General features: G+C 41.1%; 1 protein-coding gene across 1 annotated transcript in view; it reads left to right on the top strand.

Moving 5' to 3' along the window:
• The window catches only part of prex2 (phosphatidylinositol-3,4,5-trisphosphate-dependent Rac exchange factor 2), a 122,373-nt gene that overhangs the window by 25,529 nt on the left and 80,929 nt on the right, over positions 1-15,915 (top strand). Inside the window, exons 4-10 of the mRNA XM_053612227.1 lie at positions 1,325-1,429; positions 3,072-3,173; positions 5,066-5,227; positions 8,220-8,353; positions 8,445-8,548; positions 12,653-12,802; positions 13,089-13,233. Of these exons, the coding sequence (XP_053468202.1) occupies positions 1,325-1,429; positions 3,072-3,173; positions 5,066-5,227; positions 8,220-8,353; positions 8,445-8,548; positions 12,653-12,802; positions 13,089-13,233 (902 nt within the window). The remainder of the gene's footprint in view (positions 1-1,324; positions 1,430-3,071; positions 3,174-5,065; positions 5,228-8,219; positions 8,354-8,444; positions 8,549-12,652; positions 12,803-13,088; positions 13,234-15,915) is intronic.

Raw genomic sequence — 15,915 nt, 5'->3', positions numbered from 1 at the left:
TCTGTACAAGGGAAAACCACTCCTATTTTCGAGAAGACGTATCATACGGTATCAAGTATCATGTCTACGATCGACCACAGCGTATTTCATATCTGTCACTCTGACTGATCATAAAAACGTTTCTATTTTAGCTAAAGGATACGGTCTATAAATGGGTTGTTTCTCTCAAACTCTTTGCAGACATATTTCCCAAGAAGCAGACGTAACAAAAAACGTGTGCTGTGGTTCTCGTTAAGTGTTTAAGTGTTAGGTGTGGCGAGACGTGTGTGAGTATATGGTTAAACATTTTATTGAGTCACTTTAAAAGTAGCGAAGAATCGATGCTAGCTTGTATGCGGACTTATTAACTAGCCAAGATTAGGCGCAAACATTTACCTTGCTAAGATTAGGATTTCGTGGGGGGTTTTTTCCGTGATTGTTGCAGCCAAAAATGCTTGATTCTGCTGCGGATTTTTTCCAAATTTGCAATAAGACTTGTGGATTTTTCTGTGGTGGTGTTTTTTTGGCGGAAAACTACTTGAATTGGTGAAACCGCGATTGCACAGAATTACTTTCGCAGCGATGTTTGTAGGTAAAAGAGACCTTTTAGCTGTACTCATGTTCGACGCACGTGAATCGAAGAGGGCTTTGGCTGAACCTGCATCCTGATGACGTCACATGACGCGTCCCGGCCCGGATCTGCGGAAAATTTGCGGTAAATTTTGAAAAACTGCAAGCTCCTCCGAATATTGCGGAGTTTGCTTGATTTTGCGTTCGTGTCTGCGGTCGCAAAATGGCGAAATCCTGGAGGGACCGATTAGACTTTTTGATGTACTCCAGTCAGTATTGTAGCAAATTTAAAGACTATGAGAAACTACATTTTACATCGTGTTATGGCCATATTTTGGCCCGTCTTTTACTTTGGTAAGTCTTGAATCCAAAGATGCATCAATATTTATGCATGGAAAGTTACGTGTATTCAGAGTCTGGTTAAGCACATGCTTAAGTTAAAATTAAAGCTCCCAATTCAGATTATGCCAAATTACCTGCATGTAGTTCATTCTTTTGAAAAAAAATACGTTCTCATGGACTATAAAGAGACGATATTAATTAATAGTGTCATATTTATGTATTTAATATTGGTCTTGAATGACATTCCATACTCTTTTGAGTGAATTTACGATATCACATAAGAACAATGGGCTTAAGTTCAAGTTCAGAATTGTGTGTAACTGAGACACGTCTCTGTATTACTCTGTAGTACTCCAACCCATGTGCTTAACTCTCACGCAACTTCTGAATAGCGCTTAAGCCCGTGTGTGTACTTGCGTGTGTCTGTCCTCAGAGGGCCAGGTTTCAGATTTACGATGAGTACTGTGGAAACCACGAGAAAGCCCAAAGGCTGCTGCTGGAGCTCAACAAGATCAGAAGTGTTCGCACGTGTCTTCTAGTAAGTAATCGTTTCAAATCCTATATCATGCACACACCCAAACATACATCTCAACCCCTTGTTACGCTATTGAAACGTATATATCACTTTACTCGATAAACGTTCTTGCCAAAGTTCCAATTTTCGGAAGAGATATTCATACAGTACTTACCCATATTCTCATAAACCTACATACACACACCTCAGTGCACTAGCCACTCATTCATGTCTTAAAATATCCGTAAAACCAGTTTGTAGCTCCAAGCAGACCTACAAATCCACTGTTTTTTATTTTATTTAAAATAACAAAAATAACTACGGTTCTTTTCTCCACTTTCCACCTGGTAGAATCTTTCCATCCTTGATGTGCTTTCAAACTATATTAGGTATAGTAATAGAAGTATAGATGGAGAATAAGAACCAGGTATGATGGCCTTGACATTGAGAACATTGGTTGTCGTATGAAGCTGCTGAAGATCTGGTTACCCACAAAGCTCAGCGGCTGAGCCCGAGTCTGATTCTGACGCTCATTGGTTCTGTCTCACAGCAATTCACTTCTGTCCCATTGCTCACTTCTTTGTTTCCTTGCCATTTGGTTCTGTTTTAAATCTTTGTGTCATAGTAGTATTTTCTTTTATTGTGCTGCTCTTTAGTTCTGTTTTTCTCATTCCGTTCCGTCTTAGTGCATTTTTGGTTCTGTTTTGGTTCTCTATGGGTGTGTCTAGTTAATCTTTGGTTTTGTTCTAGCTCTTTTATGTGGTATTTTATTGTTTTCTTTGTGGTTTTAATTTTCTTTGGGTCTGACTCACTGCCCTTAAGTTCTGACTCTTTGGTTCTCTATTTGGTTCTTTGCTATTTGTTTAGTACTGTTTGGTTCTCACTCATAGCCTATGATTCTGTTTTGTTTTTTTTCTTTCTTAGTGCTTTTTTGTTAAGAGTTGGAAGCTCTCTTATTGTATCCAGTTGCACTTTGATTTTGTTCTGGCCCTCTTTGGTATTCATTGATTTTTTTGTTTGATTTCAGAGGCTCTTTAGTTCTTTTCTAGTTCTCTTTGGCTCTGTTTCCTTACTATTTGTTTCTCTCCTTTGTCCTTGGTTTAATGTCACTACTCTTAAGTTCTGGCTAATGGGTTCTCTCATTGGTTCTCTGCTCTCTGGACCTGTTTTTTTTTTTTTTTTAAACAAAACAAAACAAAACAAAACATTTTTCTCTCTCAATGCCATGAATTGAACTTTGTTGTGTCCCACTGGTATTTGATAATAATTTGGTCATTTGGTTCTATTAGTTTCATTAGTCTTGGTTTTGGTTCTTCTTGTTGCTAATTGGTTCTGTTATTTCTCTGATTCTGTTACATTCCTCTTTGGTTCTGTCTTACTGGCCCTTTGTTTTTCTTTCTTCAAAAAGAAGAAAGTTGGTTCTGTTCTGGTTCTCTTTGGCTCCCTCGGACTGCTCTGGTTCTCTCATTGGTTCTCTGCTCTCTGCCCTTTTTTGCTACTTTATTTATCTCTCAGTGGTCTGAACTGAACTTGTCCTATTGGCATTTGGTACTATTTAGTTTTTGATTTTGTTCCATTGCTCTTTGGTTCATTTTGTTGACTCTTTGGCTCTATTCTGGCTCTCTTGGGTTCTGTCTTACTTTTCTGCTTCTTTGTTCCTCATTAGAACTGCATGCTGTTGGGAGGCAGAAAAAACACAGAGGTTCCGCTGGAAGGCTACTTGGTGGCTCCCATCCAGAGGATCTGCAAGTATCCTCTGCTCCTCAGAGTGAGTGCAAATCTGTTTATTTCCCTCGTTGTTGTCTGCTGACCTTCCACCCAGTGGCGTTAATCTCATCCGCATGAAACCAGACGCAAACAACTTGGTTATATGAGAGGAGATTCAGTCTAATGTGGTTTTCTTTTCTTTTTTCCCCCTTTTTACAAACTTCCAGCCAAGAGACTCCATCTTTGTTCAGTTCATTGATATTATAAGAAGCAACCATCCAAGCTTAGAGTCCATCTAGCACCCTAAAGATCAATAACCTTCTTCGATTTGTCCTATAAAACCCTTCAAAGTTCCATGTCAAACTCTAAAACGAAGTAGAACCCCTTTAGAACGATACAACCAAGAACCTTTCAAAGAATCCTCGAACAACCCGTTTTCCTAAGCTTATAGAGATGAGCCTCTGAGATTTAAGAGTCTCGTTCAAGAGCCCAAACTTGTAATATTTCCTGAATTAAAGCATAGCCTGTTAATAACACTGGCAGTAATGCGTCAGCGAAACTGTCCCGTCAAGCTGACTCCATCTGAGGCATTCCATGTTTCAAAATAAACAGACCGTTTCTGCTGACACTGAACTTATTTTTGATCCAGAAAATTTTTCCAAAACCTTTCTGCTTTCGGCTAAACACCCAAGAGCGCTAGTTTCGCATAACAAAACCGCAATCTCTTGTTCTTTGATGTCCTTCAAGCTTTCATTCCATTTGAGATCTCACAGCTGGAACTGATAAGGGTTCACTTAGTGATAGTGATCTATGTTCCTTTTCTGTAAATCAGAGTTAAGCTGAAATGCTGGAGCTGCTGTGTTTGGCCTGGGTGTCGAGTTGAGTTAAGCCGGGTTTACACTTCCTGGATTTGCTGTCACAGTCAAAAATCGCACATTCGTAAAAAAACATTCTTTGGTCGTGAGTTGTGATTTTGGCGAATTGGAGATTAGCCTAACTCAAAGCTCTGGTGCTTTTCTGTTCACCATGGTTATAAAGACTGATGATTTATTGGCCAGTTCACACACAACAGTTAGGTCTCCCCTCGCTACCAACTAGGAAGGGTGAAGGCTAACACGTGCTTCTTCTGAGACATGAAGCCAAACACATTTTTCTGCTCATGTTGTGTCACAGGGTGACCTAGCACACTCAGAGGAAAGAGCTATCCACACCCTTCTGCACGCATGAGCTCACAGATGCCTACGATTGGCTAGTGTGACCGTGATTGATTGGGGGACACAACAGATGCCCCTGCCCACCCAGAGAACACAGCTAATTTTGCTCAATTGGACTCCTGACCACAGATTAATGAGGCATCGGCAGGATTCAAACTCGCAATCTCCAGATGCTAGGGCAAATGCTTTTCTTTTGCACCACTTGGGAGCCCAAAGAGTGCTTATTTGAGTTACCATAGCCTTCCTGTCAGGTCGAACCAGTCTGGTCATTGTCCTCTGACCTCTCTTGTGTAAATTCTACAGACTCCAGAGCAGGGGTGTCCGATCTTATCCGCAAAGGGCCGGTGTGGGTGCAGGTTTTCATTCCAACCAAGCAGAAGCCACACCTGAGTTTACTGAAAGCTAAGCTCAACTGATTACACATGTGGAATCAGGTGTGGCTCCTGCTTGATTGGAATGAAAACCTGCACCCACACCAGGTAAGATCAGACACCCCTGCTCTAGAGCATGAAACTCAGAATATGAAATGCTCAAACAAGTCCATCTGGTACCAACAACCATGCCACGGTCAAAGCCGCTCAGATGACATTTTTCCCCCTTTTCCTGTTCGATGTGAACCTTAACTAGCAATTTGCTGATTGGATAATTGCATCCATAAGCAGGTCTACAAGTGTTCGTATTAACGTGTATATGTGTATGTAACGTGTACGTGCACATACATGTTTGTGTGTGTTTTCAGGAGCTGCTAAAAAGAACGCCAAAGAAGCACAACGACTACTCGATGGTGCACGAGTCTCTCCAAGTGATGAAGGCGGTGTGTTCGAGCATCAACGAAGCCAAGAGACAGATGGAGAAGCTGGAGGTGCTCGAGGAATGGCAGTCGCACATCGAGGGATGGGAGGTGCGTCCATCATTTACCAACACTCCACTGATCACATGCAGACGTTTCAGAGAAAACATCCCTGGAAAGGAAAAGGCAGAAATAAGAGCTTTCGGGACACGCTAGAACAGTCTGTTCATTTCATAAGTAACAGAGCATCCAGCTGTAGGAACGAGGTACAAGCAACAATTATTCATTTCAACAGCTGGATTTGTGAAACGTGGTACTTCAACCCAACATAAAGCAGATTTACCAGGTATGGAATATAAATTGTGTGAAAAGAAGGAGCTGTAATATTCTTCAGTTTCTTTATTAACTCTAACTGTTGGTGAAAACGGCCAGAACCTTCCTGCAGTATGAGTGTGGGGAAAATAGTAATGGCTTCCCTGAGGCACTGAGATATTTGTGTGATTGGAGATGCTGGTACTGTGGTGGACAGCAGATGTTTTAAAGCTCTACATTTGGTAAACGATTACAGAGTGTTTATGTGTATTAATCATTCTGTGTTCTTCTAACCTACTTGCACACCCTGCTGAAAAAAAACCCCAATAGAAACCATCACAGAAATTTGAATGGTTTTCGTGACAAATACACGGCATTACAAACCTTCAGCTAACCATTAAAACCATTACCATTACCAGTATTGATCCTTAATGGTATCCACTAGACATAACATACCACCAATAGAAGGCAACAAATTACCAGTAGATCATCATTACCATTACAGTTTCCATTAAAACCAATATAATTCCCATTATAACCATTAAAACCATTACAAATCTTATGAGGGGTTTTTTAATCTGGGCACAATTATGTGAAATTTGTGTTCTTTTCACTTTAATTGCTCCATATATGTCTACTACTTAGCCTGAAATAATACCAAAAACTTTTTAAACAAAAGATCAAAAGGTTAAACAATAAAGACAAATTTTTCACAGCCTTCTTTGCTCATATTTACCAAGGGTGCCAATATTAGTGGAGGGCACTGTATTTTGTTTTAGTTTTTAACATTCCAGATTCCATACTAGCGCACAGTGGCTTAGTGGTTAGCACGTTCGCCTCATGCCTCCAGGGTCGGGGGTTCGATTCCCACCGTGGCCCTGCGTGTGCGGAGTTTGCATGTTCTCCATATTTCCTGGTTTCCTCCGGTTGCCAGTCCAAAGACATGCATGGTAGGCTGATTGGTGTGTATGTGATTGTGCCCTGTGATGGATTGGCACCCTGTCCAGGGTGTACCCTGCCTTGTGCCCCATGCTTCCTGGGATAGGCTCCAGGTTTCCCTGTGACCATGAAAAGGATAAAGCGGTATAGAGGATGGATGGAGATTCCATACTAATGGATTTTATTCCCCAAAATCATTTCTATGTGTACTGTAAATGTGGCTAAAATCTTAAATGAGTTTGCTCATCCAGTTGCAGAAGATTTGCACATCAGCCGTTTCACTCTTTAAAGAAAAGCTGTGGAAAACAAAAGCTCGTGTTGAGTTAACGCATGTTGAAGTGATCTGAGCCAGGTTTTCTATCCACATCAACTGCTGTAAAAAACATACCGCAGAATCCAAAACACTCTGTCATGTTTAAACAAGCGACGTACATTGGAGTGGTTTTTTTAAAGACTTTTTGAAAATGACTTTGGCTCCATTTTGTTTGAAAATGTTGGGGTTTTTTTCTTTTTTTTTTCCCCCTGCAACAAATGTAGGCCCTGTGAGCTGCCTTACCCATTCTTGTAGGCGAGAAATGGTAAATATTTGCATGGCAGAGGCTTCTACATGAGCGAGCTGGCTTTTTTTGTTCATCAATTAGGCGTACATACTGTTCTGAGCAAAGCCGCGCTCCCAAAATAGCTTTTATGAAGCTGATTTGCTATCCATTTTAGCCATTGGTGGTTCTTGAATGGCAATTTTCCTGAGTGTTAGTCCAGATTATAAATTAAAATGTGTGTGTGTGTGTGTGTGTGTGTATGGCGTACAAACCAAATCCGTCCACACACAAAAGCAGTCATGTTTGTAGTTAGTGTCTTGCTGCTTTTGTTAATTGCCAGCTTTTTAGCGCAGTCTGCATCTAAAAATTCTATACAGGGACTCCATTAACTTTACTGTCTACATGCTGGGGTGTGGGTGGAAGGGTGGAGCGATATGGGATGTGTGTGAGTGAGTGGGAGAGAGTCATTATTTCCATCCTGCCTTCCAGAGACGGATGATTGCTTGTTAGCGTTGACCCGAAACCCAGCTGTGTGTCCTCAGCAGGCCTGCAGGCTAACCGTGTAGGCTACATAGAGACGCAGGGGACGTCTTCCTGTGGTCACTTTACCCGCGCTACTTCTTTACTACATTACCAGCACTTGAAAAAGAAACTTTTCTTGTATGTGGAGGCTGCAGGTTTTGCACAGTGCACAAATCAGGTTTTTTTTTTTTTTTAGCTTAAATGAATTAGCTTGCTAACTTGAACAAACTCATTTGTTGTTGTTGTATAGATTTTTTTGACAGGTTTGGCTCATTTGAAACAATTTTCATGGGCTAAATGGATTCAAATCACGACTCAGAACATAAACGTGAGCTAGCTTACTAGCCTCCTAACGGTTAACTAGCCAATTTTGCACCACTTGAACTGTCCTTTAGTCCATTTATGACTGATTGAATACAGATGTGACTAATAAATTTGAGGAGGCACTGCAGTGTGCTATCCATCTTGCTCACGGCATCCGTTATCATTTGGACATATGCGATGCTTAGTTGCTTGACAGCTCTGCGGAGAAGTACTGACCTACAGGGAGTGTTCCTGTCTCACCCCTGGTCTCTAAAAGAGAGCCGTACAGAACGGCTTGGCCTTGTCCCAGTCCAAGCTTTTTCAAGTCACGATTCATGGCTTCAACTTATTGACCTTTCAGAATCCACTCACATCCAGTGGAGAAAGACGTTTCCATGCCAAGTGCCTCCTCAGTGATTTCCGAGGATCAGCGCGAGCAGGTTTTCTTGCAACCTAATACTTCCTCCCCCCCCCCGCACTCTATTCAGGGCTCCAATATCACAGACAGCTGCACGGAGATGCTGATGCAGGGCGTGCTGCTGAAGATCTCAGCGGGGAACATCCAGGAGCGAATCTTCTTCCTCTTCGACAACCTGTTGGTCTATTGCAAGAAGAAGAACAGGTGAGGCTCGTATCTTACGTACAGTACGGTATGTTCCTGAACGTCGTAGAGTATCAGGAACCTTTCTGGAGATGTTTGTGTTTCTTGGCAGGCGTTTGAAGAACAGCAAGTCGGCTACCGAGGGACCGCGGTACCAGTTTCGTGGACGAATCAACACCGAGGTGATGGAAGTGGAGAACGTAGATGACGGTACAGGTGAGCGTGTAAGGTCCATATGGTGTAGTATGTGTGATTGAGCAAGAATGGAAAATGGTTTTCGATTACAAGGGAGAAACAACAATTTTATTCACGTCAATCGCTTTTTTGGTGAAACTGAATCTTATGAAGGCCCTAAGCTCCGCCCACTTCACAATGCCATCATGCCATACTGTATATCCCTGAAAAGCTTGCTTCCTGATATACACGCCAAAATTATTTCTTCACTGTGAAATAAGTATTTTAATTCTATCAACATCATGTTTTATTTAACATTTTTAAATCAGATATGCAAATTGTATGCATATTTATTCAGACGAATCCTCGTATGCATAAATAAATGTACATTTTTGAAAAGGTTCCAGTATAAAAGTACTAGTGAATTTTTTTTTTATAGTGTTTTGCTGCAACTTTTAGTTGGCAATATGATATAATGTAGCATGCCTTAAGGTTGTGGTAATATAATAGAGCTGTATGTAACTTTATTTCGCTGTATATAACTGTATTTGCACATCTTTGCCCCACCTGCCATGTGCTGTAACTAAATCCATCTGTTCAGCCGACCGGGTACGATGGAGGTACATCTCCCACACGAGTTATGAGTGAAAAATGATTTTTTTTCCGCCCGATGTGGCGACCTCAAGACTTCATATCTGGCGCTGCTCCTTTGCTAGCCGGGTGGGGTTCACATCTAACCGCTTTAACAGCAAAAGGTTAGAAAAATGCCATTTTCTGGGCAAGATGACAGATCCTCAGAGCTCAGTTACTTTACGAACGCAGAATGGAGTGTATCTTGGCTGTGGAGGAGCTCTGATTATCAGTTATATTTGCAGAAGCAGTCTGGCCTCTGGTGGATTTAATATTGGGCTTTTTAAAGAGAGATCTGTTTCAGTGCGTGGGGAGGTAACAAAGCCAAATTTAGCACACAGGCGCATGGGTGTTCTCCATAATCTCCCCAGTAATAAGGGAAATATAGTTATTACTGCAGCTTAGCTCACACATAATGAAAGTGATTGATGGTGTGGTTTCTGCATGGTTAAGAAATTGCTCTTTCAGCTATATATAGAATTGTATCGCTGATACTAGTTTCTGTTCTTGTTAAGTAGAAAGGTTTGTCAGGGGTGAAATTTTGTGATATACTTTTATAGAGAGGACAGAAAGTTGAGGACAGTTTCAGACTGGATAAAGCACATACAGCATGATTTTTATTTCAGTGGATAGTATCCATATCTTACTTAAAGGCAATGTGGATTGTGGACCAACAGTTAAGTTACAAATTTGCTGGTTATATTGAGTGTGTATATACTGTATATAGTATGTTGGTTGCATAAGTGTGTAAAGCCTGGCTGAGATGAGCAACCAATAACTTATCACCATGGTTTATCCATTAACCAATCACTGATCGCCATTGTTCCTAATGACGAATAACTCATCACCATTGCTCCCATCAACCAATCACTGATCACCATTATTCCTAATAATGAATAACTCATCACCATGGTTTTTCCATCAACCAGTCACTGATCGCCATTGTTCCTAATGACGAATAACTCATCACCATGGTTTTTCCATTAACCAATCACTGATCGCCATTGTTCCTAAAGACGAATAACTCATCACCATTGCTCCCATCAACCAATCACTGATCACCATTATTCCTAATGACGAATAACTCATCACCATGGTTTTTCCATCAACCAATCATTGGTCGCCATTGTTCCTAATGACGAATAACTCATCACCATTGTTCCCATCAACCAATCACTGAACGCCATTGTCCCCAACAACCAATCACCAATCACTGTTCACATCAACTAATGATTGATCACCATTGTTCCTAACACCCAAATACTCATCACCTTTGTTTGTCCCACCCACTGCAACCACTTCCTTCCTGTCTATATGTTCTTTTTATACGAGTTCTTGATAGAAATTATAGTTTTATAATATAATACGCTATATGAAATAGTTGGTTTGAATTCCTTTGGTCAATTTCTTCAGGAAATCATCATGTAACAGGTTTTGATTTACAAATGATCACAAATGAATGTGCAAATTAGTCTGTGACATCATTTGGTGACTTATAGTGACGTCTTTTGCGCATACTTTAGCTACTTTCCACTGAAAAGAGGCAACATTGGTCCAAGTTAAACGGTCTCTCTTGGTCCTTGGGAGCTTGCTAACATTTTGCAGGGTTTTAGCCTTTTACAATTAGACCTTGGGAATGCAATGGCAATAGCAGATCTTGCTAACTGAATTAGGCAATATTAGTAATACATTTGCTCTGAAGTTAAATTATGGCTTGGTTTTATTTATATATATATATAATTTAATTCATTTAAAATACTAACCATGCATGCACTGACTCTGTATTTTTGATTCAGGATATTTTGTGCATCTTGCCTAGCTCCCCTCAGACCCACACACTTGCTCTGCTGCTAGAATAAAACAGATCAATATGTCTCTGTCTGTATTTCTGCTGTAATGCTCCTGATTTTGCCACTGAGATATAGACAGATAAATCAATGCAACGTACAGGCCAGTCAGTTGAGAGAGAAATGTACGTGCCAGGACTCTGAATAAAAACTGACAGAATGCTCTGTTTATAAAAGTGTGAGGGAAAAGTGCCACATCACTTGCCTTAAGATTTTTTTTCTCCCATAAAATTCAGAGTGATTCCTCAGAATTTGTTAGAGCGGATCACCGGGTGGTTCGAAGAGCAGAAGCAAAAACATCCTCAGTGGAACAACTTTTATAGCTGTTCCACAGCAAGGGCTTATCACGAACAACAACCGAGAGCTATTATGAAACCGCATATTTTCTAAGAGTTATTATGATTTGAAGGATTGCTTTAGATTGTTTTATTTTTCTAAACCACACGAACTGAAAATGTAATCAGGGCAGTGCAAAAGCTCTGGCTGGTATGAGCTCTTCATCATCTTCTAATTTGGGTGATCAATAAGGCCTGTGGCTTTTCATGTAGTGTTTTATTACAACATGTTTCATGTTGAAACGCTTGAGCATAATTTTCTCCCAATTGTCCTGATTCTGAAGGAACGTATTACTTCAGAGTCTTACTGTACAAACATCAAGGGCATTTTGGTATTCCTTCATCCTGATACTTGGAAGCTTGGAGCTTCTGCACTTGTGATTCACCTTCTGGTGCTGTGCATGGTCTCACATGGATTCCCTAAAGATTTGCACCTCTCAAAAGCAGTTTATACTCATAACTCACCCTTGCTTTAGTGGATAATCTCTTCTGGATACTGTAGGACTACTGCTGTAATCATAAATTATGTTCATCCCAAGACGTCTATTCACAATATTGCTATGTTGGTCCGAAGCTTGTAACTTGGAATTTCCAACTTCTGACTAGAAAAAAATGCCACCCAGACTTGGAATTCCTATTCAGGAAGGTGTCTTCTCATCTGATGCTTCATTCGACTTACTTCAGAAGTGAGAAGTCACAATTGGGGAAAAAAGCCCCTCTATGTGCATTTTTTGTTGATTTGACATCACTTGCTGATCTGAATTTTGCCTTGCACCTCTGTGGTCGGGGTTCAGATTCCGTCTCCGCTCTGCGTGTGTGAAGCTTGTGTGTTCTCCCCGTGATTTGGGGGCTTCCTCTGGGTGCTCTGGTTTCCTCCCCCAGTCCATTGTAGGCTGATTGGCAACTCTAAATTGTCCGTAGTGTGTGAACGTGTATTTGATTGTGCCCTGCGATGGGTTGGCACCCCGTCCAGGTTGTCCCCACCTCGGTATATCCAAAGTCCCTTGGGATATACTCCAGGCTCCTCCAGATCCCTGTGTAGGATAAGCGGTGGATGGATGGATGGATGGATGGATGGATGGATGCTGATCTCAGAGTTGAACAGTTCCCAAGTTGGAATTTCGAGTTGAGGGGGTGATTTCTTTGTTTTTATTTTCCTTTTTCTGTTCATTTCTGTTAAGTCGCTTTGTGGCATTGTCGGTTGTTAAAAACGTTCAACTGAATTGAGTTCAAACAGTTGGTAGAAGTTATGTTGGATTGTAGAAGATGCTTTCGATGATGGAGAAAGTGGCTAGGCTAGGCTAGGTGTTCACGTTTGTTCCTTTCTATCGCAGCGGACTACCACAGCAGTGGGAACATCGTCAACAACGGCTGGAAAATCCACAACACGGCGAAGAACAAGTGGTTTGTGTGCATGGCCAAAACGGCTGAAGAGAAGCAGGAGTGGCTGGAGGCCATTTTGAAAGAACGAGAAAGGAGAAAATGTGAGTAACGCTAATGACAGGCAGCGAGCTGTAACATGGTGTAAGCTCCATCCAATTAAATGTGTCAGAAGCAGTTAACAAAAGGTTCAACTCTAAGTAGTAATTAGCCCAGAGGCCTTTTTGCTGTTAGTGTTTTTTCCAGTTTATGATCCTTTCTCTTTGTAAATACGATCCATTTTTTTTAATTTAATTTTGTGTATAAAACCTAATATTACTCATGCTAATACAGCTGGCTGTGACTCATTGCCTGCTCTTGTCTCTCTGGCTTTCTCTTTTTCTCCTAAAGCACTGAGGTTGGGGATGGAGCAGGATACTTGGGTGATGATTTCGGAGAAGGGCGAGAAGCTCTACAACCTCTTGAGCAAACAAGGCCACCTCATTAAGGACAGGAAACGCAAACTTACCACCTTCCCCAAGTGCTTCCTGGGAAGGTACCTCTCATGACTTTAAGGTGTTTTTAAGGCCGTCACGTTTAGCTATAGGATTTTCACGATCTTTGCTTTTTCAGATAAAGTCCTAATATTAGAGTGAATGCAAATAAAATTCTCGGGCGGGAAAGACAATTCCTTGACAAGAAAAGACGTGAAAGATGCGCATTTGCTTAAGGTAGTGAATACTTTCACTATTTGGGTGAACTTTGACCTGTGGCTTCACAGGCCTCAGTTTTGTGATCTAATAGGACTTTGGTTCTCTGATGGAGGAGCTGCTTACAGTATTTCTTACTGTTGATTGGTGCACATTTGCCATTTCTAGGTGTTTGTGGTTTTCTGGGGTGTTTTTTATCTCTGCCTCATAGAAGTTTCATGTTACTCATGTTGAGACCTATGGGTGGACTCAAAGACACAGACAATGTGAGAAGAATGGGTTCAGCAAACAAGATAATTAAAGAGAAACATCACATACAATTCTGGATAATGGAATTCAAGATGTAGAATAGTCTTTCCAGGTGGCATGGTGGCTTAGTTGTTCGCACATTAGCCTTGCACCTCTGGGGTTGGGGGTTTGATCCCCACCTCTGCCCTGTTTGAGTGGAATTTGCATGTTCTCCCAATGCTTCAGGGCTTTCTCTGGTTTCCTCCCCAGTCCAAAGACATGTATTGCATGCTGATTAGCATCACTAAATTGTGTGGTTGTGATGGATGGAATAGTCTTTCCTGAGCTTGTAGTATTCAAATATACACATTATTAATAGCCACAGCCCTGTTTCAAGTCAGGATCTCATTCATCATCGCCTGCCCATTTAGTATCCCTGGAAAGCTCCTTGTTTTCCTTCTAGCTCTCCCTGGAGAGCTGGTCAAGTGCATCCTTGGCTTTAGGCAGGCTGAAATCAAATCCAGACCCTCATGAATCATGTTTCTTCACTGAGTATCTGTTCGCATGCTTCTTGTGGACGATTTGATTAAATCAAGATTCCAGCACACCACAGGCCAACCATAATCCCAGCAGCCTCACACCCTGCTGACAGGTTAAACCAGAGGTCGACAGCTGGCGGAACATGGCCTGGATACAGGGCTGGAAAATACTTGAGTAGTCGTACTTCATTACTCAAGCGTTATTTTTGTGTGTTTATACTTTACTTGGGTGTTATTGAAGCTGTAGTCTTGCTTCATTACAGTTTCAAGAAAAAAAATGTATTATTTACTACTTACATTTTTATTTAGACCAACATACTCATTACAGTTTCAGTTTCTAGCATTCAGTTTCAATGCACTTAGTGTTAGCGCGCTTCATGTGTACCTGAAGGTAGAACTTGAGGATGAACGTCGTTGCCCTACCTCACTGGCGTACGCTGAGACTCGTATATAATGATGCATCTCCTTTGCCTACATAAAAGGCATGAACTCCATCTAATGCTAATTTAAAGCTTATGCTAATTTAAAGCTAAAGCTCATGCTAATTTAAAGCGAATGGGGTTAGTTTTGCTAACAGTTCCTAGCTTTAACTATGTTTAACTACGTTTTCTTTGCTAATGCCAGCTTAGACTAGCATCAGTTCCAGTAGCTAAAGGCTGTTGTACAACAAAAAAACTGATTAATGGCAGTTGGGAATAGAAGGTTGTGTTTATTCTTAATTTAAAGCAGATGTCTCTGTCATATGTACTGATGTGGCTTATTTATTGCCATGAACTAAGTATTAAAATAACTGTTTTTTGTGCTTTTTTTTTGCCATTCAGTCATGTTTGCTGCTTATTGAAATAGAATGTAGCAGGACCTTTACAAATTTGCTTTGAATACCCCAGGGTTAAACACATTTCGTCTCCGTATGGAAACTCAACAGAGCGTGGAATAATCTTGTTTTAGGCAGCGGAAGAAATAAATGTTCCCAATTCAAATTTCATGGATGCAACTGGTTCCTCCCCCCCCCCTTTTCTTTTTTTTTTTTTAGAATTGAAGCAATCTGCTTCGGTTTGAAATCCCTACTGAAAAGCTTGACTTCTGATACCAGATCTATTATGAAAGATGCATCGAAGGAGCGTTTCAGGCAGACGCTGCAATTTGGAGAGCTTTCAGCACCATAAAACTCTAATGCTCTGACGTCCAGGGCTTTAGAAATAATCACGGAAAACAGCTTTGTGATCAAAGTCAAAATGACCAGAAATCGCTTTCCATCATTTGAAACCTGAATATAAGAAAACAGACTCCTGAGCTTGGAGCTGATTGTAACAGTGATGTGTCTCACATGTTCTCAAATTCCAGCTTTTCGGAAAACTGAAACGTCCCATTCAAGCATAGCCTAGTTATTGCGCTAAAATGTAGATGCTGTGTTGAGTTTTCATCTTAGCGAGGGACTAAATAACACGTAAGAGCAAAATAATTGGTGAGAAGGAAGTGGCAAGGTCTTTAAACTCGTTAAAAAGTGGATTTCTCCATTCCTGATGGTTTGAAAGGTTTGAGGAAGCATTGAATGAGCCCGATCCTATTCAGAAGTCTGAGCCTGTTGATTTTTTACTGCCTTTTTAGATGCCAACGAGGCTTCCTCAGTGCGCCGAGACAACGGCCATATGTCACTCCAAATGACACCGAGTCATGCCAGCTTCTCCATCTGACTGCCAGACATCATCATGAACAAGGACAGCGCTGTTGTTGCCCATGTTGCTTATTTGGTGGCTGGAG

This window comes from Ictalurus furcatus, chromosome 23 (genome assembly GCF_023375685.1).
Source record: "Ictalurus furcatus strain D&B chromosome 23, Billie_1.0, whole genome shotgun sequence".
Classification (NCBI taxonomy): domain Eukaryota; kingdom Metazoa; phylum Chordata; class Actinopteri; order Siluriformes; family Ictaluridae; genus Ictalurus; species Ictalurus furcatus.
This window is presented reverse-complemented; position numbering and strand designations above follow the sequence as displayed.